Raw genomic sequence first — 26,196 nt, forward strand, 5'->3', positions numbered from 1 at the left:
TTCTAGCGCCTCCCGGGTAGCCCGCCCCTCCCGCGTTTCCGCAGGACTTTTGGCAGCCGCTCGCGGCTCCGCCCCTTAAGTACTCAGCTCCTCGGAACACCCTTAAGGCCCCGCCCTTTAAATACCGCCCTGTCCCCGCCCACCGCAGGCCCTGCCCCCGCCCCTCCCCGCCTTTTACAGGCCCCGCCCCCGCCCCGCCCTTTACAGGCCCCGGTCTTCCCTGTGGTCCCTGACAGCCCCACCTTTGACAAGTGCCGGTGCTCCTCCCCTCACCCACCCCGAAGCCCTGGACCTTCTCAGTCCCACTCCTCCCAGACTCTCCCAGACCCGCCCTCGCAGGCCCTGAAGCCGTCAGTCTAAGCCCCGGGGAGCCCCACGAGTGGCTCACTCACCACCTCCTCCGCTCCTCCTCCGCCCTTCCTCCCCACCTAGATTCTACCCCGCTACCTTGGTCCCTCCCAGGACGCTGTCCTCTGGCCTCATTGGTCCCTTATCTCCCCAGTAACCAGATCACAACAGTGATCACAACAGTGAGCTTAGAGCACTAAGGACACAGGTCGGGCACTCCAGCAGGTAGGGCTGGGGCCTTATATCCTGACCCCACCGCCGACCCGGGCTCCCCCTCCTTTGACCATGCAGCTCTGTCCTCGGAGATACGGAGAGCTCACGGGACCTGTCCCCTTGCGCTAGTGAGCCCCGGCACGCAAGTCCAAGAATGTGAGAGATGGGGAGGTCAGGAGTGGTGTGGGGTCCCAGCCTGAGAGATATACCCATACGGTCCTTGGGAGGAACTGAGACTCAGAGAAAGGTCAGAGCGGTTCTAGTATCTTCCTCTTCCAAATCCCAGTCCCTAGCAATTCGCCCCCCCCCCACACACACACACACTTCCCGGCACTTGACTGCCTGCTTTCTGAAGGATGTGGTGTTAATTCCGACAGGAGCCCCGCCTTCTTTGGCCAAGATGCCTTTGGAACTCTCTGCAAAGAGCAACCGCTCCGAGGATGGAAGCGAGTCCTTCCTGGAGGGAATGAGTAATTCATACATTCTTTCTTTTTCCCACTCATCCTTTCCCTGTCCTTAGCTTCCCCAAGCTCCAGGTCCCGGGTCGAGCTCCAGGAGCGCCCTCTAGTGGGAAAACAGGCATGCTTGCGACTGGAAGTAGCACCCGGCAGATGCGGGGTGGGCAGGCCGGAGCAGCGGGGTGCGCCAGAAAGATTGGCAGCTGCAGAAATTTGAGTGAGGCCCAGAACATCTCCCAAGGATTGCTCAGGGGAGAAGGCAGGGAAGGGCGTTTCTGCAGAGAGAACAACGGGGTGCCCCGAGAAGAATTTCTCTTGAAACTCTTGACACCTCTAGTAGGAGAGTTCTTTGTCGTTAGGAATATCCTGTGCATTATAGAATACCAAAAGCCATCTCTGGCTTCTATTCATGAGATGTCAGTAGCATACCCAGCCCAAGTTATAGCAATAAAAAAAATGTCTCCAGATATTGTCAAATATCTGTGGGGACAGAAGTGCTCCTGGTGGAGAAGCATTGGGTCTTGGGAGGTGGGGGAGGTGGTGGAAAAGACTGGAGAGATGGGCAGAGTCAGGTCATATGGGACCTCGAGTGCCAGACCGAGGAGCTGGGACTTTGTCCTGTATATACTGTGCCTTGGGAGGCCCTTGAGCATGGGAGGGCCAGGGTCTACTCTGGGTGTTAAAAGACCCTGAGGACTGTAAATGGAGGTTGTGAAGGAGACCGATGATGATTCAAGCAGGAAGGGATGAAGCGGAGCCTAAGGGACCAGCGGACAGCGTGAGGCGGCAGGAGAATGGGGCGGAGGGCTACTGTGGTTCCTGCTGGAAGCGAGCATGGAGCCCGAGCTTTCCCAAGTCCCTTGTAGGGTGCCTCAGGTTCCAGAGGTCCAAGAGGTGTTCTAGGAGCGCCCTCTAGTGGGAAAACAGATAAGTGCCCAAACTTCCGGTGGAGTGGGTTTAGGGGAAAGAAGGAGTATAGCTTGGGTACAGGGAGTATGAATGGACCTGGAAGCTGGAGGGTACAGGAACTGAGATGTAGTCCTAGTAGAGTGTTGGCCGCTGGGTCTGCAGTTCATTTGCAGTTTGTGAGACCCCAGAGAGACCACGATTCCAGGTCCCAGGGAGAAGGGGGCTGCTGGCTCAGGTCCGTGTTGAGTCCCTTGCTTGGTCCCACCCTCAGTGGATTGGGAGCTGAGCAGGTTGCAGCGACAGTGCAAGGTGATGGAAGGGGAAAGGCGGACCTACAGCAAGGAAGTCCACCAGCGCATCAACAAGCAACTGTGAGCTGAGAGCCTGGGGCCCGGTCTGGGGAGAGGGTATAAAAAGGGCTGGTCTGAGCGGGGAGGACTGGAGCTCGGGATTGCCTTAGAGAGACTGAGCTTTGCCCACTCGCTGGCCTCTCCTCCACCTCCCTGCCTGGGCAGCGAGGAGATCCAGCGCCTGGAGCAGGTGCGGGCCAAGCTCCAGATGCAGATCAGCGTGGCCCAGAGCCAAGTCAAGAGGCTGCGGGACAATGAGCGGCTGGAGAACATGGACCACCTGCTTAAGTGCAAGGCGAGGGCTCAGGCCAAGGTGGAGGAGCTGCAGGAGCAGATGAAGACCCTGGACAAGCAGGTGGGTGCCGAGGGCAGGCTCTGTGGATCCTACTCAGGGCCCAGTTGTAACCTCCTGAACCTTAGCTTCCTCATCTGAAAAATGGGGCCTTCAAAAGCATCCACCCGATGGAGTTTTGGTCATTGGGAATATGGGGGTTTGGTGCTTTGCACACTCCTAGATATTCAAGGTGGGAGGAGGGGCTGGTGCTGTTCACTGGGACAGGCTCTCCTGAGCCAGCAGACCTGCATGGGAATCCCAGTTCTGCCACATCAGGGCTGTGTGGCCATGGAAAGTCTTCCCCTCTCGGGGCCCCAGTTTTTTTCATTTGCAAAAATAGGATGATGGAATATAGTAGAATTCAGTCAGATTTCTAATCTGTCACCCCAAGTCCTCGCTACTTGTCCTCCCAAACAATGTGATTTTTCTAGGCTAGCGTCCTTTCAAGTTTTTAAGACCGTGACTCATTGTGATACAGTTTGTACGCACCCAGATGCATACAGATAAAAACACACACATACATATCTGAAACGGAAGTGTCACCAAGGAATATTTACTTTGTTCTACAAGGGATTCATTCTGGTATTTCTCACCTACTTTTGATTAAAGAGCACTGTTTGTCTAGAACAAATGTTTTCTTGCACATCATTGACTCACAAAATGGGAGTTTGGAAGTTGCTCCTGTGTGGTGGTCTGTATTAGTTTCTTATTGCTGCTGTAACAATGACCACAGAACATGGCAGCCCTGGACGTCTGAAGTCTGAAGGGGTCTTACTGGTCTAAAAGCAGGGTGTTGTCAGGGCTACATTTTCTGCGGGCTTCAGGGTTAATCTGTTTCCATACTTTTTAAAGCTCCTGGAGTCCACTGTATCCTTTGGTTCGTGACCCCTTCCTCCTCCTTCAAAGCTGGCAGTGGCGGGTTGAGCCTTTTTCTGGGCTGTATCACCCCAGCCCTGCTTTTCTTAACCACTCTCTTTCTCTGACTCTCATGCCTCCCCTTTTCATGTTTTTGGATCCTCTGATCAAATTGCTCCACCCAGATCAGCTACTTGTCCTTGCAAACAACGTGATTTTTCTAGGCTAATTTCCCCATGTCCAGATCCTCAACTTTATCACATCCACAAAGTCCTTTTGGCTGTTGAAGGTAACATCGTATTCACAGGTTACAGGAATTAGGACACGGATGCCTTTAGTGATCCTGACTGTGTCTATCACATGGTTCATGGTTTGATTCCATTTGAATTTCAGTTGGTCTGTTTGGACAGCCCTTGATACCACTGACTGCCTTTTGGAAGCTGAATTCTGGTTTTCACTTTAGGCTTGTGGCTGTTTCGTGAAGTTCAGGGGCTCAGTGGGTGTGTTCAGTTGCTTTCTTTAGTCATCCATGGAAACTCAGCAGAGTCAGGTCCAAGCAGGATGATCTGCTTATTTTGATCCCATGGATTCTTTTGCCCTAAGAAACTTGATTATGGAGAACTGCAGGTCAGATAGGGGTTAGGGTCCCACAGTAGAGAACTGGCCAGTACACACACAAGGTCAAGAAAGGATGTAAAAGTAGCCAGAAAACAACTTTTTCAGAGGAACCATAGCTAGACCTATAGTTGATTCCTTCCTTCCTTCCTTCCTTCCTTCCTTCCTTCCTTCCTTCCTTCTTCCTTCCTTCCTTCTTTCTATGGTACTGGGGAATGAACCCACATCCCCAGCCCCTTTTGTTCTTCGTTTTGAGAAAAAATCTTGCTAAGTTCCTTAGGGTCTTCCATATTGCTGAGGCTGGGCTTGACCTTGTGATCCTCCTGCTTCAGCCTCCTGACTTGCTGGGATTACAGGCATTTACCCATGCTCAGCTAGACAGCTGATCCCTAAAAAAACAGTGGCAGAAAACAGTGAGTTCAGTCCTCAGCAACACACACGCACACATACACACACACACAAAAAAAAAATGATAAAGAAAGAAAGAATATAATTTCACTGCCAAAGGAGAAATGAAAATATCATCAACAAGCGAATAGATGAGCTTTCCTGGCAAAGAAAAATGTAAAATTAGTCTCCAGTTAGATTTTTTTTAAGATGGACACAATACCTTTTTTTTAATTTGTTTTTATTCTTAAGTGGTGCCGGGGATCGAACTCAGTGACTCAGGCATGCCAGGCAAGTGCTCTACCGTCGTACCACAACCCCAGCCCCTCCAGTTAGATTTTTTATGAGTGGAGATTCTCAGAATTTCTCAAACTATGTGTTGAAGGGCCAATTGAAAAAGGTTTTAATTTATTACTGTTACTTTTATAAGACTTGTGTCTGCTCAATTTGCCATGTGAATCCAGCAACACTGTTTCTTGAGGGGGGCGGGTACTGAGGATTGACTCAGGGCACTCCACCACTGAGCCCCATCCCCAGCCCTATTCGTATTTTATAAGAGACAGGGTCTCACTGAGTTGCTTAGCGCCTTGCTGTTGCTGAGGCCGGCTTTGAACTCACGATCCTCTTGTCTCAGCCCCCAAGCCTCTGGGATTATAGGTGTGTGCCACACGCCCAGTGAGCATCAACACTGTTTGTGATGCTTACTCTCATTTTCTAAACTTACCACATTATGCAGACAAAACATTCTGTGATAAAATTCGACATTGAAGGTTAAAAATATTAAGCAAGGGGCTGGGGATGTGGCTCAAGCGGTAGCGCGCTCGCCTGGCATGCGTGCAGCCCGGGTTCGATCCTCAGCACCCCGTACAAAGATGTTATGTCTGCCGATAACTAAAAAATAAATATTAAAAAATTAAAAAATATATATTAAGCAAGGACTGTGGCCATGGCTCAGTACTGGCAGGGCATTTGCCCAGCATTTGTGAGGTAGTGGGTTCAATCCCCCATGCTGGAAAAAAATGCAATAAAACTCTTAAGCAAACTAGGGAAAAAACATCGAAAACACCTACAATAGATATCATATTTGACAGTAACACATGGAAAAATAAGAGGATCCCTTTGAGATTAGTAGCAATACCAGGCTGTCAGGTGGCACCAGTTGTGTTTAACATTGCACTCTAGGGAGGTCCTATCCAGTATAGAAGAAGAAAGAAAGAAAAGAAAAAGAAAAAAAAAGCAAGGAAAAGAAAATGGATAAAAAGTGGGGAGAAAGACATAAAGCTGTCATTATTTATAGATGACATATTTATGTACATAGAAGATCCCAAGAATCTAGGGCTAACTTGTAATTAATGAGGTCTTTTAACAACGGGCTGGATATAAAGTTATTGATATGCAAAGGCAATTGTAATTCCCTGTAACAGCAATAACTATTAGAAAATAAAATAAGGCCAGATGCGGTGGTACACACCTTTGATCCCAGTGACTCTGGAGGCTGAGGCAGGAGGATCACAAGTTTGAGGTCAGCCTCAGCAATTTAGGGAGGCCCTCACCAACTTAGGGAGACCCTCTCTCAAAATAAAAAATAAAAAGGGCTGGAGATGTGGTTTAATGATGAAGCACCCCTGAGTTCAATCCCCAGTACCAAAAAAAAAAAAAAAAGACATTTATAATAGCCAAAAGAAGTCCTTAGGAAGACATCTAATAAAAGTGTGCATGACCTCTGTGGACTAAATTGTGAAATTGTATTGAAGGATATTAGAGAAACATTTAATAAATGTAGAGGTATACCACATTCATGGATTGAAAGAGTGTGTTGTAAAATGTTAGTTCTTGCAAATTGATTTATAGATGTAATATGATCCCAATCAAAAAGATGATGGTGACAGTGGTCTGCAGTGCTGTGGTCAAACCCAGGCCTGATGCCTGCTGAGCAAGTGCTCACTCAGTTACCCCCCAGCCCCATTGTCATTCTTTACGGGTGTGATTGACAAGCAGATTCCAAAGTCTATATGGAAGTGCAAAGGACAAGATAACTAAGGTTTACTTAGAAGAAGAGGAGGAATGTGGGAGGATTCGCCCCATCAGTTATCAAAATTGATGGTAAAGCTCTAGTAACTAGCTAATCCAACGGATCAATGAGACAAAATAGAGGCCCCTGAAAGAAGCCAGCCAGTGGCGCACCGTAATCCCAGCGACTCAGGAGGCTGAGGCAGGAGTTCAAGTTCAAGGACAGCCACAGCAATTTAGTGAGACCTTGTCTCAAAATCAAAAATAAAAAGGCTGGGGATGTGGCTCAGCGGCAAAGAGCCACTGGGTTCAGAGAGCTGTGCGTATGTGAGCGTTTGATCTATAACTTCAGAGAAACAGAACTCCAATAATGGTGCTGAAAAACGGAATATCCATAAAAATTATGAGATGAAATCAGACCCTGACCTCACATTTTCCTAATTAATTTCAGATGATCAGAGAGAGATAATTGTGTGAGGGTGGGAAAGATTTCTTAAAGAAGTGACAGAAACCTCTACTTCTAAAGGGAAAGATGGATACATTCCATGACATTAAAATGGATAAATTCTGTTTATCCAGAGAAGCCATGAAGAGCAGGCCCAGGAAGTCCGGGGGTAGGAGCGGTTATCTGCAGCTCACGCTAACCAAGGACTAGCACCAAGGACCTGTGAGGGACTTCTTCGTGTCATTAAGCATCAGTGCAGTTACAAAAACAGTCAAAGCTGACACATCACAAAATAAGAAACGTGGATGCTCAGTAAACATGGGGATTATAAGTCATCGGAGGAAGCTCGTGAAGACCACAGTGAGGCATCCTGAAACACACCAGGCCTTCAAACACTGGCGTCTGAATACAAGCATCATTTTGGGGTGAAGGAGCAGTGGGGACACTTGCTAATCAGTGGGGGTGTAGGTTGTCCCAACCCTCCCCCGTTATCTATGAAATCTGAAGGTGGACTCTGACCCAGGGCCATCCTCTTGGCCTGATCACCACGAGGGGCTGGGGCTCAGCCTGGCGTTCACATCATGGGGCACTAGGTTCTAGGGTGGCCCTTGGAACTCAGCTGCCTGGAGGGTGGAGGACGGGAGGCAGTGCGTCCTGTGAGGGCCTCTCAGCTGGCAGCAGGAGCATGGCCAGCTGGTGATGCTGTGTGGCGGCTGGGTGGTGTTAAGTTGTAGGTGGACACGATACCTTTATCTTCCTTATTTTTATGTGGTGCTGAGAATCAAACCCAGTGCCTCACACATGCTAGGCAAGTGCTCTGCCACTGAGCCACATCCCCAGCCCCCTGGGTGTCATTTTTTATACTAAACATCATTACCTGGGGACCCAGCTAGCCTTAGCCCCGTCTGACTCCATGGGAGCAGTGTTGGGAGAGAGTCAACCAGTCATTCGCCCACAGAAAAGGGGTTTAGATCTGTTGTTGACCTTCCTCCTCATCACCCATAATCACCCATAATCACCCAGAAATTCCACATCTGAGTCCTGTAGCCAGGACTCATATAAGAGAATGTTGGTAGGAGCATTCCCATACTGGCCAGCCTGGGTCCATCAGTAAAGAAACGTGGTATGTTTGTGTAATGAAATAGTATACAACCATGAAAAGTGAATGGATTTTGATCAGGGACAGTAACATGGATGAATGTAAATAACAATTGAATGAAGGAAGTAAGACATCAGACATACATGCAGCATTATTTCATCTTACCTACAATTCAGAAACAGGCCACACTGCCCTTGAACAAAAGTGATACACTAGGAAGGAAATGAATTTCACTGAACCCATTGCCCCAGAAGTGGAGCATCTATAAAAACTAAAATACAGTATAGGATACATAATTACATAAATATGTAAATATAACGATCATGAGGACTTTAGTGTTCGCATACCTAAGCTCTGGAGCATGGGAAGTTCCCACCTACTTGAATGCTCCTGTGTGGATTTTGTTGCAGTATCTGCAGAATCGAGGACTTGGGACTTAAGGATCGAGGCAGCGTGGTGAGCAGGGTGATGCCTCTAGGGGACGGGGCTCTCACACTCTGCTCTGAGGACACACAGGGTGCAACCATGGGAAAGGGGTTTGGCAGTTTTTTTTTTTTTTAAATCTATCATAAGATTCAGGGGTTCCACTCCTCGGTATTTGCCCAAGAGAAAAGGAAGCCCATGTCCACACAAGAAATTGTACGTGAATATGGATAATGACTCAACTTGATTTGTAAAACTCCCAAACTGAATTTTGGAAACAACCTAAACGTCTATCAGGGGGTGAAAGGACAAACACATCGTGGGACCTGCAAAAAGTGGAATCGCGTTCACCAGGGCAAAGAATGCACTGTGGGCCCCACAACAGGGTGGGGAATTCAGATCCATCACCCTGAGTGGGAGAAGCCAGACCCTGTCCTTCTGAAAGAGTATGCACTATATGGTTCCATTAAAATAAGTGGAAATGGTGCAGAAAACAGGGGTGACAGCTGGGGCAGGGGCCGTGGAGAGCGTGGGGAGAACTGTGAGAGGGTGGGGAGGCCTGGGGGGAGTGGATACAGTCCCTATCTTGACTATGTCAAAACTCATCCAGTTGTACACCTTACATCTTTTTTTCCCCCCATTTGGTACTGAGGATTGAACTTGGGGGCTCTTTACTACTGAGATACATTCCCAGCCCACCCCCATCCTTTTTAAAATCTTGAGGCAGGGTCTAGCTCAGTTTCTTAGGCCCCCCACCCCCAAATTTGCTGAGGCTGGCTTTGAACTTGGGATCGCACAGTCTCAGCCTCCCGAGCCACTGGGATTACAGGTGTGGCCACTGTATCCAGCTTGTATACCTCAGATCTGGGCAGTTACACTATATGTCAGCTACACCTCAATAAAACTGTTAAAAAATTCCTACCTCCCACTGTATAAAACCATATGAATATTTTAAAAAATTGTAAGAGTTTTTTTCTAATGTTGGGGAGAATTTCCTGAGCTGGTGGGTCCTAAGCTCTGTTGATTCCTGGAGCCCTTAATTTCTTAGTAATTTTTTTAGCCCCCAGAGAAATCCCTACCGGCCAGAGGTGTGCTGGGAAGCAGCCGTTAGGGTAAAAAGCACCTTAACTTGTAGCGTTTGTTAATTTTCACAGGGTGAACCTCCCATCTTGGCTGTGATGAATAGACTGACACCTTTGCATATCCCCTTCCTTTGGGGTGTGCCCTTGAGGGGATTGTGGTACCTTGGCCTCCGTCTCTTGCTCTGCCTCCTGGCTCGAGATGGACTGGTTTGGTCCAACATGTGCCCTTTGTTATTGTCATATAATGTCCTCACCAGAGGCCCAGAGCAATGGGACCACCAGATCTTGGAATAGAATCTCTAGAAGTGTGAGCTAAACAAAGCTTTTTTTCTTAAGTTAATTTTCCCAGGCATTTCATTATAGTAATGGAAAGTTGACTAATATGGTCTGTAGCAGCAGAACACTAATACAGGGGGCAGTTTTATATGACCAACATTTAACAACTGGCTCACAGAATTCCTGAAAAGATACTACTCAGCTCTCCAAGTGGTCTTAGGTGATCCCATAGTGCACTGCTGACAGTTGTATTTATTCACTAGTTTAAAATAATCTTATAAAGGTTTGTGTTCTGACAGGTTAGAAACCTTTTTATGTAAACCATTTGTAAGAACAATATGCATAAATTTTAAAAATCTGTATTTCATTCTTGGGCTGGGGATATGGCTCAGTGGTAGAGCACTTGCCTGGAAGGCACATGCAAGGATCTGGGCTCGATTCCCAGCCCCCTGCCCCCCAAAAAAAGTCAGGATCCTTACCAGCTGGATGGTGTACAGGCCCTGAACAGTCTTTCCAACTCTTGAAGTCAGACTGAGCATGGCTGCCTTCATTCCCAGGTGGTTTTGTGGAGCTCTGTATTGTTCCTGTACTGTGCGTTACTTGCTTTTTTTTCTTATTGGACCATGACAGTCACACAGAGTGGTTGGGTCCATCCTGACAACATCATACCTGTGTGGGACTCGGTTTCAGTTCTCGATCCCCCCACTTTTCCTTCCTGTCCTCCCCCCACCCCTGGTCTAGACTTCCTTTCGCTTGTTTACTTATTAGTTTTTGGTTGTTTCTTTTCACTTCTACGCAAGGTGAAGTTCCCTGAGGGGTATCTATTTATGCACATAACATTGGTTTCTGAGAATTTGTTCCTCGTTTCCTCCCTTGTCCTGCCCCTCCATGCCGCCTCCACACTGATCTTCCCGCATCTTCACGTCTTCGCCTTCCCTCCTTTCCTTGGTGTACTCTAGTTGCTACATATGAGAGGAAGCGTCTCACCTTTGAGTTTCTGGGTCTGGCTTGTTTCACGTGGCGCGATGGTCTCCATTTCCATCCATTCACCAGCAAATGCCACCACCTCCCCCTCCTTCATAGCTGAGCAGAACCCCAGTGTGTGTACACCACAGTTTCTCAATCCGTTCATCTATTGATGGACTTGCTTTTTTTTTTTTTATAATGGAACATTTAAAGAAGTTTTTAGTAGAAAATTTAGTTGGGGATAGTTGTGGATTCACAGAAGCTGCAAGAACTAACGCAGAGGTGACCCATACCCTTGGCTCAGTTTCCCCCAAGGGTAAAACTTGGGGGTTTTAGTTTTATTTTTATCACACCAGCTGTTGAGACCCTGGTCACACAGGTGTGACGTCCCTGTAAGGAAAGTGGCCCCTGGTGCTGAGCCTGTGCACTGCCTGGGCCAGTGGTGCGTTGGGGTCTGGTCGATGTCTTCCTCAAGCAGCTGAACACCCCTGGGGGAGTCGGGAGGCGGCTGCGGTGCTCTGAGGTGTCCCGTGCAGGCCCAGGTGGCTGGTGGTGGCAGGCTTCCTGTGTTGGGGACTCTTACAGCAGACACGGGTTGTCTCATGCGCTGGAGTCCAGAAGTCCAGGCCCGACGTGTTGGCGGAGCTGGTTCCCTGGCAGTGAGGGCAAGTGTCCCCGCCTCTCCTCTCCACTGGCACCTGTGGGTTCAGTGGCTTGTGGATGCGTCCCTCAGCATCGTCCTCATATGATGCCCTTCCTGGGCGCTCATCCATGTTCACATGTCCCCTTTCCATAAAGACCAGTGGGTGGGGTTGGCCCCCACCTAAGGACCTTGATTTAACTTGTTGATCTCTGTAAAGTTCCTGCCTCCAAATAAGGTCACACCCTTAGTGACTGGGGGTGGGGACTTGGGTTGAGTTTTTGACACAGTCCACCCATGACAGCACAGGTCAGGAGACAGTGTTAAGCAAGTCACTGGTGTGGGCTGCACAGGGGCGTCACCCTCCCCTGAAGAGACTCAGACAAAGAAAGATCTGCCCCAATGAGGCCTCCTTCGGAGCCCAGGGAGCTCAGCACAGAAGGGAGGCAGCTGGGTGGGAGCTGGCTCTAGGCACAAGCTGACCCACTGGGTCTCTGTCATCAGGCTCCTGTTGTCACCTCTGGGGTTCCTCTTCACTCTGTTTGGCCTCATTCTCCCGGCCTCTCTGTGGCAGGGGTGGTGATGGCAGCCATCCTTTCCTTCAGTCTCGTCTCGTGCACTTCCCCCAACGCCAGGGCAGGAGCCGGCTGGCTCAGCTTCCACCACGGCGCCCCCCCCCCCCAGGCCAGCCCCAGCTGTCGTCCAGAGCTGGGCCATGGGGCTGGCAGGGGGGTGGGTCATGGTTGGATATGGAGCCCCGGAACCACAGGAGGGTTAGGGACTGTGGGAGGTGGGAGGGACAGTGGATGTTGGCCGTCTGCCTGGCCATTCAAGGTCTCCCAGGCAACGGACAGACACCATCCTGCCTTCCAGATCAATGAGTGGGAGACCCGCATCTTCACCCAGGGCAAGAGCGCCAGGGCTCCCGGCTTCATCCAGAAAGAGAAGGCCAAGGTCCAGCGAAGGATCAAGATCCTGGAAGACCAGTTGAACAGGGTGAGGGCGGTGTCTCTGCTCTCCAGACCCCAACTCTGGGGTGGGGAAGCACTGCACAGAGGAGTGGGGTTCCGAAATGGCGAAGGGAGCAGTATCAGGAGAAAGGACCCCAGGGGGTCGGAGGATCCCAAGTCAGGGAGACCGAAGAGCCCTGCAAGTGGGGCAGTACACTCTCAGGGTCCCCAGAGGGGACAGGCTGGTTTCTGTGCCCCCTCCTTGGCTGGGTCTGGAGGAGGGAGGCAGGCCAGGCCTCAGAGACTACTGCTCCCCCCACCCCAGGTCACCTGTCACTTTGACATCCAGCTGGTGCGGAATGCGGCCCTGCGGGAGGAACTGGACCTGCTGCGCATTGAAAGGCGCCGCCATCTGAACGTGGACCGCAAGATGAAGAAGGTCAGTGCGGAGCTCCAGTGGCAGTCGGTTAGCGCGTGGTACCAATAAGAAGGTCAGTGAGGCGGGCGGCCCTGGGCTGGTCCCTCGCTCCTCCCCTGCCTGTACCAGCGCTCCAGCCTCGCTTGGAATTGCTCAGAGCCACAGGTTTGCTGTAGTCCCAGGGATGGGGACCTGGCACCTGCAGGTCAGTCAGTGACACTTCAGAGTCCTTTGAAGAATCTGCCCATCTTCGTCCCCTTCGTCCCCTACTCTGTTCACTTTTACTTTGAAATAACTTTGATCCTTCAGAAAAGATTCAAGAATCGTACAAAGCACTCCTTCACCAGGATGATGAGCAGCCCCCGCTCGGCGCTCACTGTCCGCTGGGAGGGGTTTAGTGTCACGGATGTCCTTCAGTTAGACAGTATGTCGCAGGCATTGTGCTCCTCAGTACTTCTGTGCATTTCCTAAGAACAGCCATTTTTATAAACAAACAGGGTGCGGTTATCCAAGCTAGGAACTTTGACATTGCTCGAATCCTAACGGGTCCATGTTGCAAGACTGCCCCGCGCCGTCCTTTGTAGCTAATTTGATTTTCCGGCTCCAGGCTCCGGTCCAGGATCCCAGGTCGAATTTGATTGTCCTGGCTCCGTTCACGGTTCCTTTGGAATGCTGCCTTTGCTCTCCTGTCTCCACGACCTTGGCATTTTGGAAGCATCCAGGCCAGCCGTGTTGTGCATGTCCCTCTCTAGGAGCTCGTCTGGCCTTTCTTCATGTTCTGACTCTGAGGCTGCTCAGTGCCCTGCGCCAGGTCCTGAGCTGTGCGTTCCAGCAGGAGGCCTCTGCTCCCTGTTGGCCCCTGACTAGCGAGGCTGCCTTTGACCCTTGGGTTCCCCCAGGTGGGCTTCTCTTTGTAATGGGTACATCACAAGGGTCTCAGGGAGATTCTTCGTCTTTGAAACCTCCTGCCTCCAGAGTTCGCTCACTGGCCTGGTCAGCCCCCTTCCTGATTTGCCTGCATCCTGAGGGCCGCGGCTGCAGAGGAGCTTTCTACTTCTCCGTGTCTTTTACTGTTCTCAGGAAAAGCCCCTTCTCCCCCAGTGTTGGTGTCATCAGTGAGCATTCTGACTTTGTCTTTCTAGTGGTGATAGCCCATGGTATCATCATTGATTTTGATGCTCGGATACTCCCAGATTTGGCGACTCAGTGCCCTTTCAAGTTGGCTCTGTGACCTTGGGGCAAGCCCCACCACTTTTTTTTTTTTTTTGAGCACTTTCTGGCCAGACAGTAAAAGTGACCTTGTACTTCTTCTGCCCTAACCTTGGAGTTCACCATCCTCCTAGGAGTCCTGTTCTTTCCTAGTGGGGAGCAGGTATTGAGAATCCAGGAATCAGACACCGAGCCTTCACTGCTATGGATCCTCACGACTTTGAAGCCCTTCCTCTGGAGACAGCCAGGAATTTCTGTTAACACCTTGAATTCCAATCCAGCATCACTGGTGTTTGACTGGATGTGCCCCCTTCATCTCGCTTCTCCACGGTGGCAATCCTGGCTCCCAAAAGCAACAATCTTATTAGTTTATTACTTGTCAGCTCAATCATGTGTATACTCAAAAGAGTTTCAGAATTGCTACAGCTGTGCTACTCCCCGCCCCAATATAACGAGTAGGGGTCAAGGTTGGCTTCTAGTTTGTTTTCTCCTCAGCATTTATGTATCTATTCAAATCATTGTGTTCAGAAGTTTTTTGGGGTAGTTCTATTTTTTGGTCTTCTGTATTATTATTATTATTATTTAGTGTTGGGGTTTGAACCCAGGGCCTTGTGCATGCAAGGAAAGCACTCTACCAACTGAGCCATATCCCCAGCCTGTGATTTTGTTCTTCATGTGTGATACAGTGAGGTTCATGACTTCTGTTTATATTAGGGGTTAGTTTCCTTTTCTCTCTGTTGATTTCTTTTATGAATAAGTAAAACATTAATAAGTCTCCCAAATCAAAAATATTCCATTTAGGAGGCTGAGGCAGGAGGATCACAAGTTCAAAGCTAGCCTCAGAAACTTAGTGAGGCTCTAAGCAACTTAGTGAGACCCTGTCTCAAAATAAAAAATAAATAAATAAATAAAGGCTGGGATGTGGCTCAGGGGCAAAGCGCCCTCTTCTAAAAGGTATCCCAAGGAAAAATCATTGCCTTCCCATCTCTTCTACCTGGTTCCCACTCAGCTCCTGTAAGTCATACATTTCTCTACCCTAACGTAGGTTGTTGTGTATGCCCACCTGTTTATGTATCTGTGTATCTATACATGTTTTATGTATGTATATGTATATATATGTATATCAAATTTCTTGCCTTCCTTCCTTTTTTTTTGTACCAAGGATTGAACCCAGGGGCCTTAACCACTCAGCCACATCCCTAAACCCTTGTATTTTATTTAGAGAAAGGATCTTGCTGAGTTGCTTAGGATCTTGCTAAGTTGCTGAGGCTGGCTTTGAATTGGTGATCCTCCTGCCTCAGCCTCCCAAGCCACTGAGATTACAGGCATGTGCCACTGCACCTGGCTCTTTCTTCCTTTTGAAAGAGTAATTTTTACCCATAACACTGTAGAAATATCTGTGGAACTAGAAAATAGAAAATAGAAGTGTGGTCACAGGGTATATTAATTCATTTTCTGTTGCTATGACAAATACCTGAGGCTTCATACTTTATTATAAAGAAAAGAGGTTTTTCAGTTCATAGTTTTGAAGGCTGAAAGTCTACATGGCACAATGTTGGCTCTTGTAAGGCCCCCTTGACTGTGTCACATCATAGTAGATGGCATCATGGTGGAGCACGGGCAAGAGGGAGACATTATATGATGAGACAGGAAGACCAAGAGACACGGAAGGAGCCAGATTTGCTCTCAAAAGAATGCACTCAGGGTCCTTCTGAGGGCAGCACCTTCAGTGACCTAATCCATCACCTAGCACTAGGTTCCGCTTCTTAAAGGTGACCCCATCTCCCAGTGACCTGATGCTGGGAGCAGGCTTTGCCCATGTGGACCTCTGTGTGTGGGGGGGACCTGCATCCCCGTTGCAGCACAGTGATAGGGTCCCATGGATCTCCCTGCCCACCACTCTCAGGAACAGTCCTGGTTAGGCGTTTTCCCTGGAGAGCGGCTCTGAGCCACCTCTGCCCCTCATCCATTCCACGTTCCTCTGTCCCACACTTCTTCTTTTTAATTTTTTTTTTTTTGGTAGTTGCAGATGAACACCCTGCCTTTGTTTATTTGTTATTTATGTGGTGCCTCTCACGTGCCAGGCAAGTGCTCTGCCGCTGAGCCCCGCCCAGCCCTGTCCCATATTTCTTTAGGGCCCTTTCCCAGGCAGCTGCTCACGAGGAGGCTCCCGTCGCAGCTTGGGCATTTCTCTGCTGGCGGGGCAGTGCGACGGGTTTGGCCCAGGCAGCGCTCATTTCCTGCTCCTCTCCGCAGGAGATCCACCACCTGCGGCACATGGTCAGCTCGCTCATCGTCTCCTCCACCTCCGCCTACACCGTCAGGTGGGGCCCCGGGCTCGCGGCTGGGGCGGGGCGGGTGGGCTTAGACTCACAAGGAAGGGCGGGGGGGCTCTAGACTCGAGAAACGACCGAGCCAGCTCCCCAGTGACGTGTCACTTGGCCTCTCCGCCTCTCGCCTCTCGGGCACGGGGTTAGAATGAGGGTTCAGGTCACCCTGTTAATGCTTCCAGCTCCTAGATGGAGAGAGAGTTCAGGTGACGCACGTAGCTGGGGGCCTGGGACTCGCGGAGGCACCCAGCAGCGAGGCTCATCAGTGCTGGTTGAAAGGGACGCGGTTCTCCCAGGTTGCTTCCCAGTGGAGCCCTGGAAGCTGGGTGCTGGCTTCCTTCCTGTGCGGGGCTCCAGGCTGCACCTCTCCCGCTCCCTGCACCTCTCCCGCTCCCAGGGTACCTCTCCCAGCTCCCCGGGCACCTCTCCCGCTCCCAGGGTACCTCTCCCAGCTCCCCGGGCACCTCTCCCGCTCCCAGGGTACCTCTCCCAGCTCCCCGGGTACCTCTCCCGCTCCCCGGGCACCTCTCCCAGCTCCCCGGGCACCTCTCCCGCTCCCCTGCCACCTCTCCCGCTCCCCTGCCACCTCTCCCAGCTCCCCGGGCACCTCTCCCAGCTCCCCGGGCACCTCTCCCGCTCCCCTGCCACCTCTCCCAGCTCCCCGGGCACCTCTCCCGCTCCCTGGTTACCTCTCCCACTCCCTGCTTGGCGTCTTACCTTCTCCTCTGCGTCTGCTGTCCACCCCCTGACTTCTGTTTCCTGGGGGCGCCTGACACCACCGGGTCCCTTGAAGACCAGGTGTGCCTCAGGGTTTCTGTGATTTCTTCCCTTCCTCTTCCTTTCTTTGTAATGCACATAACAAGATTCACCATCTCCAAGTGTGCAGACCACGGCATCTAGAATGCCTCAGTGTTGTACCCACTTCTCCTCTCCAACACATTCGGTCACCCCAAAAGAAACTCCTGCTCACTCTCCTGCCCCTGGTGCCCTCCAGGCTCCTTCTGTCTCTGGGCCTGGCCTGTTCTGCCATTTCATATAGGTGGAATCGGGCAGCCTGGGACCTTTCGTGTTGGGCTTTCCCTCAGGGTGAAGCTTCTGAGGCTCAGCCACTGTGGTTTCTCAGCTTTGTCCTGCCCTGACCCTTCAGGGCCTGACGGTACCTAGTTGGTGGCTTCTGTTCCCTCGCAGCTGGGCTTCTTCATAGCCTGGCCCTGCCGTGGCCCAGGTCTTTCTCCATGTACACCCTTCTAGCTTCGGCTTCCTGTTCTCTCATTCTTAGCATCTCCTAATTCAGATTCTGAGGGAGGGAATCTGATTGTCGAGTTTCATACTTTCTGCCCAGTCCTTGTGGCCCATCCGAGCACTGCCAGAAACAAGCCTGTGCCACCCTCCTCCAGCCTCCTGAAGTGGGCACCTGCCTGGGCGCCGCACAGGGCAGTTTCAGCAGGGGCAGGTGTCATCGCCCACACTTTCTGTCACACCAGCTTGTGTCTCCAGTACTTCCTTGCTGGATGACCTGGGCAGGTCCTTGTCCCTCTCTGAGCCTGTTTTCTTCACTGTGACATGATTGTCACGATGGTTTCTGCTTCCCCGAGCTACTGTTGTAAGGCAGACCCCTGAAGGTCCTAGCTGCCCGGAAGCTGGGTTTCTTTCCCCTGTCCCTGGGCTCCATGGAGTCCCAGGAACAGAAAGATCTGCAAGTCCTGACTGCGAGGCTGGAGCTGTCACTGGGGACCAGGTTGTTGGGAGGCTGCCCACCCATGAGGCCTGGCCATAACTAGCCTTGAAGGAATCGAATTTCAGCAAGAAGCTGGGATCTGGGTGGAGGAACCAAGACTGGCCAGGGTATGGAGGTGGGAACTAGAATGGCAGTGGGCAGAGAGCCTCAGGAACCGGCCCTCGTTATGTCTTACCCCCTGACCCTGTGACCTTGCAGTAGGCTAGGTGTGGTGAACTTACTGTTGGTCACACCAGGCCAAAAGCAGAAAAGCTGCGTTCAGAGCTGAGCAAGGCAGGGGATGTGCATGAGAGAGGCTTCTAGGGAGTCCCCGATATCCTAATGGGGTGACACCTCCTCCCTGGCTTTACCAGGCCCTGAGCTGTACAAGCCTCTAAATTTCCAACAACACAATCTCACAGCTCTGGTACAGTCACCTTATCACCTGGGCCCACGTTTGGGCATCCTGGTATAATCTCCCACTGGCCCTCATCACCACCTTTGTTCTCCTTCCAGGGTCACGGGGGCATTTGGCCTCCCAGATGCCCTGGGTACAGTGGCAGTGCCTGTCAGTGGGCCATGCTGTCAGTCCTCCCAAGGTCCTGGCTGCCCCATAGCCCTATCTTGATCTGGCTCCCAGAGCAAGCTCTGTGCTCTTTGTGGTTACAGGATGACTGCTCTGTCCCAGGCCGACCTGGCCCCATCCCAGTGACCCCAGCTAACTTCCCCCCATCCCTACGACCCCCAGCTGACAGTGCTTATACCAGGACCCCAGACCTCTACCCCATCCTGACCTCCTGGTCCTTGCTGATCTCCCCCCACAGGGAGGAGGCAAAGACCAAAATGGGCGTGCTTCGGGAGCGGACAGAGAAGGAGGTGGCCCAGAACGACACGGAGGTGCAGATCCTGCAGCGGCAGATATCACACTTGGACCAGCTGCACCGTTTCCTCAAGCTCAAGAACAACGACCGCGGGGATCTCACCGCGGAGAGGCGTGAGCAGCGGGGTGACGCCCACCCGGGAGGCCTGGTTGCCACTCCAGGGCGGGCTCCGGGTGTCGGTGGAAGCGGGTGCCCTGGGCTCCGAGCCCCTGGTGCCACCTCGCAGCTGTGGCTTCTTCAGCTGGGGAGGAGGCGGAAGGACTCCGAAAGAGCTCCCAGGAGAAGCTGGTGATGCGCTATGAGGACACCATGAGTAAACTGTCCCAGCTGACCGGCGAGAGCAACCCGGATCTGTTGGTACAGAAGTACCTGGACAGTGAGTGGCGCTGGGCAGAGGGAGGGGGGCTCTTGGCCCAGCACCCCCACATCCCGCGTGGACCATCCTGGGTCAGCGCTAGGCATCTCTGGGCCTGGGGACTTTTACCGGCGCAGGAACAAGGAACCAGGCCTGGGACGCGCGGCCTCTGTCCATTTGCTGGGACTATGGCCTGTCTCTGTCCCCCTTTGCTGTCCTCATCCCTTTGTTCTCCACCCTCCCCCACCCTGCAGTGTTTCCCACGGGCCTGGGGGGGTCTGTACCCTTCCCTCGGGGTTCGGTTTCCGTAGCCCTCTTGCATCTGCCTTCTGTTTCCGTCTCCCCACCTCCCCTGCCCCGTGCCTGGGCCGCCTATGGAGTCTTTCCGTCCACTCCATGTCCCTCATTTCTCTCCCGTCCCTGCTGCTGTTTCTCGGATTTGTCTCCCTCTTTTCTCACACCTCGCCTTTCTCTGAGCCCCTGCATCTCTCCTGCTGTGTGCCTCCTTGAGACTTTCTGTCGCAGACTCTTTCACTCTGATTAACTCTGGATTTCAGTGTCACTCTGCTGATACCTTTTCTTTCTACTGGTCTCTACTTTTGTCTGTGTGTGGTCTTGTTTTCAATTTTATTTTATTTTTCTGTGTGGTTTTTCTGAATATTTTTTTCTCTGCTCTTCTGTGATCTCTGTTTTTCTGTCTCTCTCTCTCTGTACCCCACCTTAATTTCCCCCAGTTGAGGAACGCAACTTCGCGGAGTTTAACTTCATCAATGAGCAGAACTGGGAACTGCAGCATCTTCTAGAAGAGATCAAAGAGGTGGGTGAGCTCTCCGCGCCTTCTCCCCTCCCCCTCCTCCCCCATTCTCCTCCCTCCTCCTCCTCCTCCCCCTCCTCCCCATCCTCCTCCCCCTCCTCCTCCCCCATTCTCCTCCTCCTCCTCCTCCCTCCTCCTCCCCCATCCCCCCTCCTCCCCCTTCCCCCTTCTCTGGTCCCTGAACTTTCCTCCCCTGCTCCTGAAGCCCCGCCCAGTGTCCAGTCCTTGCCCCGCAGATGCAGGAGGCCTTGGTGAACGAGCGCGCCAGCGGGAGCACCAAGCAGGAGCAGGAGGCGCAGCGGCAGGCAGCCTTGCAGCAGCACCTGGATAAGGCGCGCTCTGAGTCGGATCAGCTCGAGGCCCGCTTGAAGGACTTTCGAGGTCAGGTGGAAACGCTCAAGGCCGGTGAGCGCCTGTGGCAGCCCCTCCTCCAGCCCCAGCTTCTTGATCTGGAGGGGTGCAGTGAGCCGGCAGAGGGTCCAGTTGGGCTGGCCCCTTGGAGGTATACCGTGGCTGCTTTGTGCACCTGCTTATCAGTCTAGACCACATCCATCTCTGTTCATCAAGGGCATCAGCCATCCAGTATTCCTGGATGAATATGTTCACACTGATTGGTCTAGCCCTCTGTCCACCAATGCCTGCGGGGTGGTGGTATTGTTGAGTCACAGGGCAGGTAGGTACTGAGATTTATTAGAAAATCCACATGAGGGCACCAGAGTGTTCCAGATGCCCTGCGCTCTGGCTGGCCCCTCTTACCGTCAGAGGTTGTGATGTTAGCCCTTTGAATGCGCATGCGGTACTACCTCTATTAATTTGAGTTTGTCTGATGACTAATAACTTAGGGCACCCTGTTTAATCCTGTGCATTTAAAAACAAATTAGGGTGTTTGTCTTGCTAAAACCGAGTTGCATGAGTTCACTGCATGTTCTGAATAGTAGTCTTTTTTTCCTCCACATTTTGTATAGCTGCATTATAGTTGTATAGAACGGTGGGGTTGATTGTTACATATTAGTACATGCACACAATATAACAATATAATTTGGCTAATGTCCATCCCAGAATATCCCTTCACCACTCCCTGGCCCTTCCTTCTATTCTCATCTCCCTTTGATTTTTACATTATCATCGCTATCCCTCACCTTTCTTTTCCTTCTTCCTCTCTACCTTCCACATATGAGAGAAGACATATGACCCTTGACCTTCTGAGTTTGGCTTATTTCGCTTAATATAATGGTCTCAATTTCCATCTGCAAATGATATAATTTCATTTTTCTTTATGGCTGAATAAAACTTAATCGCTTATATATACTACATTTTCACTAAGTTGCTGGGCTGGCTTTGAACTTGTGATCCTCCTGCCTCAGCTTCCTGAGTCTCTGGGATTATAGGTGTGTGCCACCATGCCTAGCTATTCCACACTTTGTTTATCCATTCATCTGGTGATGGACACCTAGGCTGGTTCCATAGTTTGGCTATTGTGAAATGTGCTGCTATAAACTTGGGAATGCATGTATTGCTATAGTTAAGATGACTTTAATTCTTTAGAATAAATACGAGAAGTGTTCTAGCTGGGTCATATGGTGGTTCCAGGCCTAATCTTCTGAGGAACCTCCATACTGATTTCCGTAGCAGTTGTACTAATTTACAATCCCACCAATAGTGGGAAAGTGTTTCTTTTTCATGTTTTCTTCCATATAGTTGACCTTTTCATTTTCTTGTGATAAACCTAAATTTATTTTTTAGTTTTGATGGTATCCAATTTACCAACTTTTCTTTTTGTTGTTAGTGACTCTGTGGCCTTCCCTAGAAGTCTTGGCTTGCTCTAAGGGGACAAAGGCACTCTCCTCTGTTTTCTGCTGGAACTTTATTGTTTTTGCTCCATATTGCAAATTAATCTGTATATATTGTATGAGGCGGGAGCCTAGAGTTTCTTTTGCTAAAATCACCCCTCCAGGGTGTCCTCCTTTCCATCTTATTTTGGGGGAAGGAGCCATTCAGAGCACTCAGGAGCCAGGCCACCCTGGCTTGGAACCACTGCCACCATTTGTAAGCCTCAGTATGGTTCCTCTTTCTGAGCCACTCTGGAAATGGAGGTGCAGTTGTCAGATGTGATGGTGATGGGCACTACAGCAGGAGAGGAGCAGAGGGCCGTGGTGAGGCGGTGGGTGTGCAGTGGAACTCAATCAGGTCGCCTTTTCTTGGGATTTACAAACACACACACATACACTCAGGCATTTTATACATTTTTGGTTGGTCATTTTTGTGTAAATAACATGTTCCTCCATTTAGAAGTGTGCTATTTTGCTTTTTTCAATTCACCAATATCTTGGTGCCATTTCAGTAATCAAAATATATTAACATAGAGTGACGTGGTAATATGATAAAAACAGAATGGAATAGTAGTGCTATCTCATTCTTGGTCTTGGTGAGTTTCATTCTGTAATATTACGAGATTTATTCTCCTGCTGGGGCTGCCGTAGCAAAATACCACAAATGGGATGGCTTAAACACAGAAGTGTGTTGTCTGACAGTCGGAGGCAGAAGCTGGAAATCGAATTCTCTGCAGGATTGGTTCTCCCTGAGGGCTGGGGAGGAAGGATCTGTTCTAGGCATCTGTTCTCGGCTTGTAGATGGCTCTGCTCTCTGGGTCCCATCTCTGCATTTCCCCTTTCATTTTATAAGGACTCTAATCATGTTGGGCGGGGGCCACTACACTCCCTTCTGACCTCATCTTATCATGAGTTCATCTTCAATGACCCTATTTCCAAATAAAGTCATATTCTGAGGCGTTGGGGAGTTAGGACTCCAACACGTGCATTTTTCGGGGGCGCAATTCAACCCTTAACATTATGGCTGTCCCAGAGTTATCCACTTAGGTCACTTCCAATTGTTTGCTGCTATCAATAATGCCATGAGACCCCTCTTATGAAGTTAAACACAACTGAAATAGAGGCATGTTATATATATATTTAAAGAACATGCAGGAATGCCATGAAACTGTATAAAACAGCAAGCAGGGGACTGATGGGCCAGGGTCCGGGAGGATGGTGTTTTTTTGTGAGAGATCCCGGGACTGCGGGAGGATAGGATGCAGGTTTCTGTCGAGGTCCCGGTGCCTTCTTAGTTCATGAACAATGGCTGGTTAATAACTCAGCACAAGTGGGCCATGACCCTGTCTAGTGGGTCCAGGGAAGACTGAATGCAACTGGGACTGAGGTTAGAAGAACACAAAGGCAGCAGCCCCCAGGCTGCTGGGTGCCCTCCAGCCCTGGGAGGGCCCAGGGAGAGGGTCTTGGAGCCCAGGAGGCTGGGGATGCTGGGTTTGTTTCTGGCTAAGGTGTCAGACGGAGGCAAGGCCCATGTTAGCTCTGTCCTCTTGAGCCCTCAGGTGGGTCTACTGAGCTGAGCTGAGCCCCTTTCAATCTTTGAGCCTGGACTGCTATCTCCACAGAATGCACAGCAGGGACCTGAGCAGGGAGAGGGCTAGCGTCCAGTGGGCTGTGCTGGATCAATGACAGTAGCCCCCCCGCCCCCAGATATCCAGCTGCTCTTCACCAAGGCTAACTGTGACAGCAGTGTCATCGACGACCTCCTCGGTGTCAAGACCCACATGCGGGATCGGGACATGAGCCTCTTCCTGAGCCTCATTGAGAAGCGACTGGTGTACCTTTTGACAGTGCAGGCCTTTCTAGAAGTCCAGGTGGGCCAGGGCAGGGACGGGCCCTGGGGGCTGACCTGTGGCCAGGCCTGAGCTGAGCCCTGGCTCTCGCATTCTCAGAACCAAGCCCCCTTGACGGACACTGCCCTCCTGCTGCTGGGCCAGAGCTATGAGGATCCTCCCAAGAAGATGGCCCCTCTGCAGCCACCTGACAGCATGTGAGCCGGGCTGGGGCAGGCATTGGTGGGGATAGGGAACAAGTGGGCTGGGGTCTGGGACTAGGTGGTGGGCCTGGCTCAGGGAGGATGGAGGATGATGCGGGGGCTAGAGAGAGCCAGAGTCGGGACTCCAGGGCACTGTGTGGGAGGAGATGGTGGGTGTTGCCAAGGGGAGAGGGCCGGCCCCAGAACAGCTGAGGGCCTCTGGTGAAGGCAGGAGGTGCCATTGGCCTTTTGTGGGCATGAGTCTAGACTTTTCTGCCTTCCCCCACCCTAGAGAGGACCCCCCCGGTTTTGTGGCCAAAGACGACCATCCCATGAGCAGGGAGGAGCTGCTGAGCCAAGTGATGCAGGCGGTGAGCAGGCTGGCAGCTGCAGGTGGTGGCCGGGGCCGGCAGTGCTGTGGGGAGGGCCTCGGCTGTTCTCTGGGGCCCTGACTGTCCTCCCCGCCCCAGGTGGAGGTCCAGGAGCTGGCCCAGGAGCAGCGCCAGAAGGAGCTGGCGGAAGCAGTGGGGAAGATAGACAGCACCCCGGCCGGGGCCTTCTCAAGCACCAGAGTGGCCAGTGCTGGGCCCTCCCTGGGGGCCACCAGCAGGATCCCTGGGATTCCTGGGTCCATCCTGAGCCACAGAGCCAGCAAGGATCAGGGCACAGGCTCCATCAGCCGTGTCACTTTTGGCATCCCCAGCTCCAGTGCAGGCCAGCTGTCCAGGGGTCACCACTCCAGTACGGGCCAGACCACCTTTGGCCCCATGAGTGCCAGTGGGGTCCCAGGTTCCAGTCGGACCTCGAGCGCCGGTCGTGTGACCTTCAGACCCATTAGTTCGGGCAGCAACCTGGTGTCCACTGGCTATATGGATTCCAGCAGAGGCCAGGAGAGCTCTGCAGGTGGCCTGGCGAGCAGAGGCGTGGGGTCAGAATCAAGCGGGGGCCCCAGCTCCAGCAGAGGGGCTCCCTCCAGCACCAGGCCTGCCTCCTCCAGCAGCAAGGACTCCCGCTGCTTCTAGGGCGTCCAGCCCTGCCCTGCCCTGCGCCCTGCAGGTTCCCCGTCTCTGCCTCCCTCTTTGCCCTGGGAGTCTCCATCTCTCAGCGTGGGCCTTGTCTCTCTGCCCCTAAGCGCTCATTTCCCCCACTCCTGCCTCCTCTCCCTCTCCCGCTCACTCCTCCTCTCCGTCTCCCAGGCTCTCCTGGCACCTCACATTCTCATCTTTACAGCTCCTCGTTCCTCACTCCCTAAGAGCCTCCCCATACTGACCAGATGAGCTGTGACCCCAGGAAATAAAGGTCTGGAGTTCAACTCTTACCCCAGCCCGGGTACATGTGTGTGAGACAGCCAGCTCGAGACAGGGCTCTTCCCTCGACCACTAGTCCAGGGAGAATTTGTGACCCTGTCCTTATTCTCTGCCATTCACTCACTCATTCATTTTTTGAGACTTGCACGTGTCTGGCTCTGCTGGGGCGGTGTCGGCTGGGGTAGGCTGCGTTACCTGTGGTAAGAGTTATGCTCCAGAAGCAGTAACCCCCCCTCCGAGTGCAGCAAAGGTTTCTTTCTTTCCATTGCGGCTGCTGTGTGTGGGTCAGCCAAGAGCTCTGCTCCCTGTGCCCCAGGCTGTTGGAACAGCCTCCCTCTGGAGAGATGCCAGTTTCCTTTGACACTGGGAAAGGGAAAGTGAAAAAGTAGGCTCCTAGAACTTTTACCTGGGTCAGGTGCTCAGGAGGCTGAGACAGGAGGATCGAAAGCTTAAGACCTGCCTCAGCAGCTTAGTGAGGCCCTGAGCAACTTAGCAAGGCCCCGTCTTAAAAAAAGGGCTGGGGATATGGCTCAGTGGTTAAGTGCCCCTGGGTTCAATCCCCAGTGTGTGTGTGTGGGGGGGGAGAACTTTCCCCTGGATATGACACAGTTGCCTTAATTCAAATTTATCATCCAAGGCAGGTCACCTGACCATGCCTCGATTCAAGGGCAGGGTGGGGTGGGGGGAAGTACAGTGGCCTGTGTCTGAAAGGGGAGGATGGAAGGGATATCTGCAGGCTTTACACCAGCTGCGGGCCACCGAGTTGGAGCAGAGAAATCAGAGACCTAGGCCACTGTGGGTGACCCCTGCCTGTCTCATGCTTGGTGCCCTGTCAAAACCTCATCCTACCAAGTTCAAGCAGGTGACCTGTCACTTACCCTTGTGACCCAGGTAGGCAGAATGTGTGACAACAGAATGTGCTGCGGAGGGGTGTGTGTGTGTGT

At 51.7% G+C, this 26,196-nt stretch overlaps 1 protein-coding gene across 1 annotated transcript; it reads left to right on the top strand.

Annotated features, from left to right (window-relative positions):
- The first annotated feature begins 961 nt into the window (after positions 1–961).
- Odad1 (outer dynein arm docking complex subunit 1) lies at positions 962–24,967 on the top strand. The gene is made up of 14 exons (XM_026406204.2): positions 962–1,031; positions 2,200–2,299; positions 2,444–2,633; positions 12,284–12,406; positions 12,686–12,799; positions 16,244–16,311; positions 18,859–19,040; positions 19,157–19,291; positions 20,005–20,087; positions 20,321–20,489; positions 23,621–23,784; positions 23,863–23,960; positions 24,238–24,316; positions 24,416–24,967. The coding sequence occupies exons 1-14, from the start codon at positions 962–964 to the stop codon at positions 24,965–24,967; spliced, it is 2,127 nt and encodes a 708-aa protein (XP_026261989.1).
- The last annotated feature ends 1,229 nt before the right edge of the window (positions 24,968–26,196 follow it).

Source organism: Urocitellus parryii, chromosome 15, assembly GCF_045843805.1.
Source record: "Urocitellus parryii isolate mUroPar1 chromosome 15, mUroPar1.hap1, whole genome shotgun sequence".
NCBI lineage: Eukaryota > Metazoa > Chordata > Mammalia > Rodentia > Sciuridae > Urocitellus > Urocitellus parryii.

Bases quoted from the DNA above. Each gene is read 5' to 3' on its own strand.
- Odad1 (XM_026406204.2), top strand. From the start codon at position 962: ATGCCTTTGGAACTCTCTGCAAAGAGCAACCGCTCCGAGGATGGAAGC. The intron at 20,088-20,320 runs GTGGGTGAGCTC...CTTGCCCCGCAG, and splicing joins TTCTAGAAGAGATCAAAGAG to ATGCAGGAGGCCTTGGTGAA. The intron at 24,317-24,415 runs GTGAGCAGGCTG...TCCCCGCCCCAG, and splicing joins TGAGCCAAGTGATGCAGGCG to GTGGAGGTCCAGGAGCTGGC.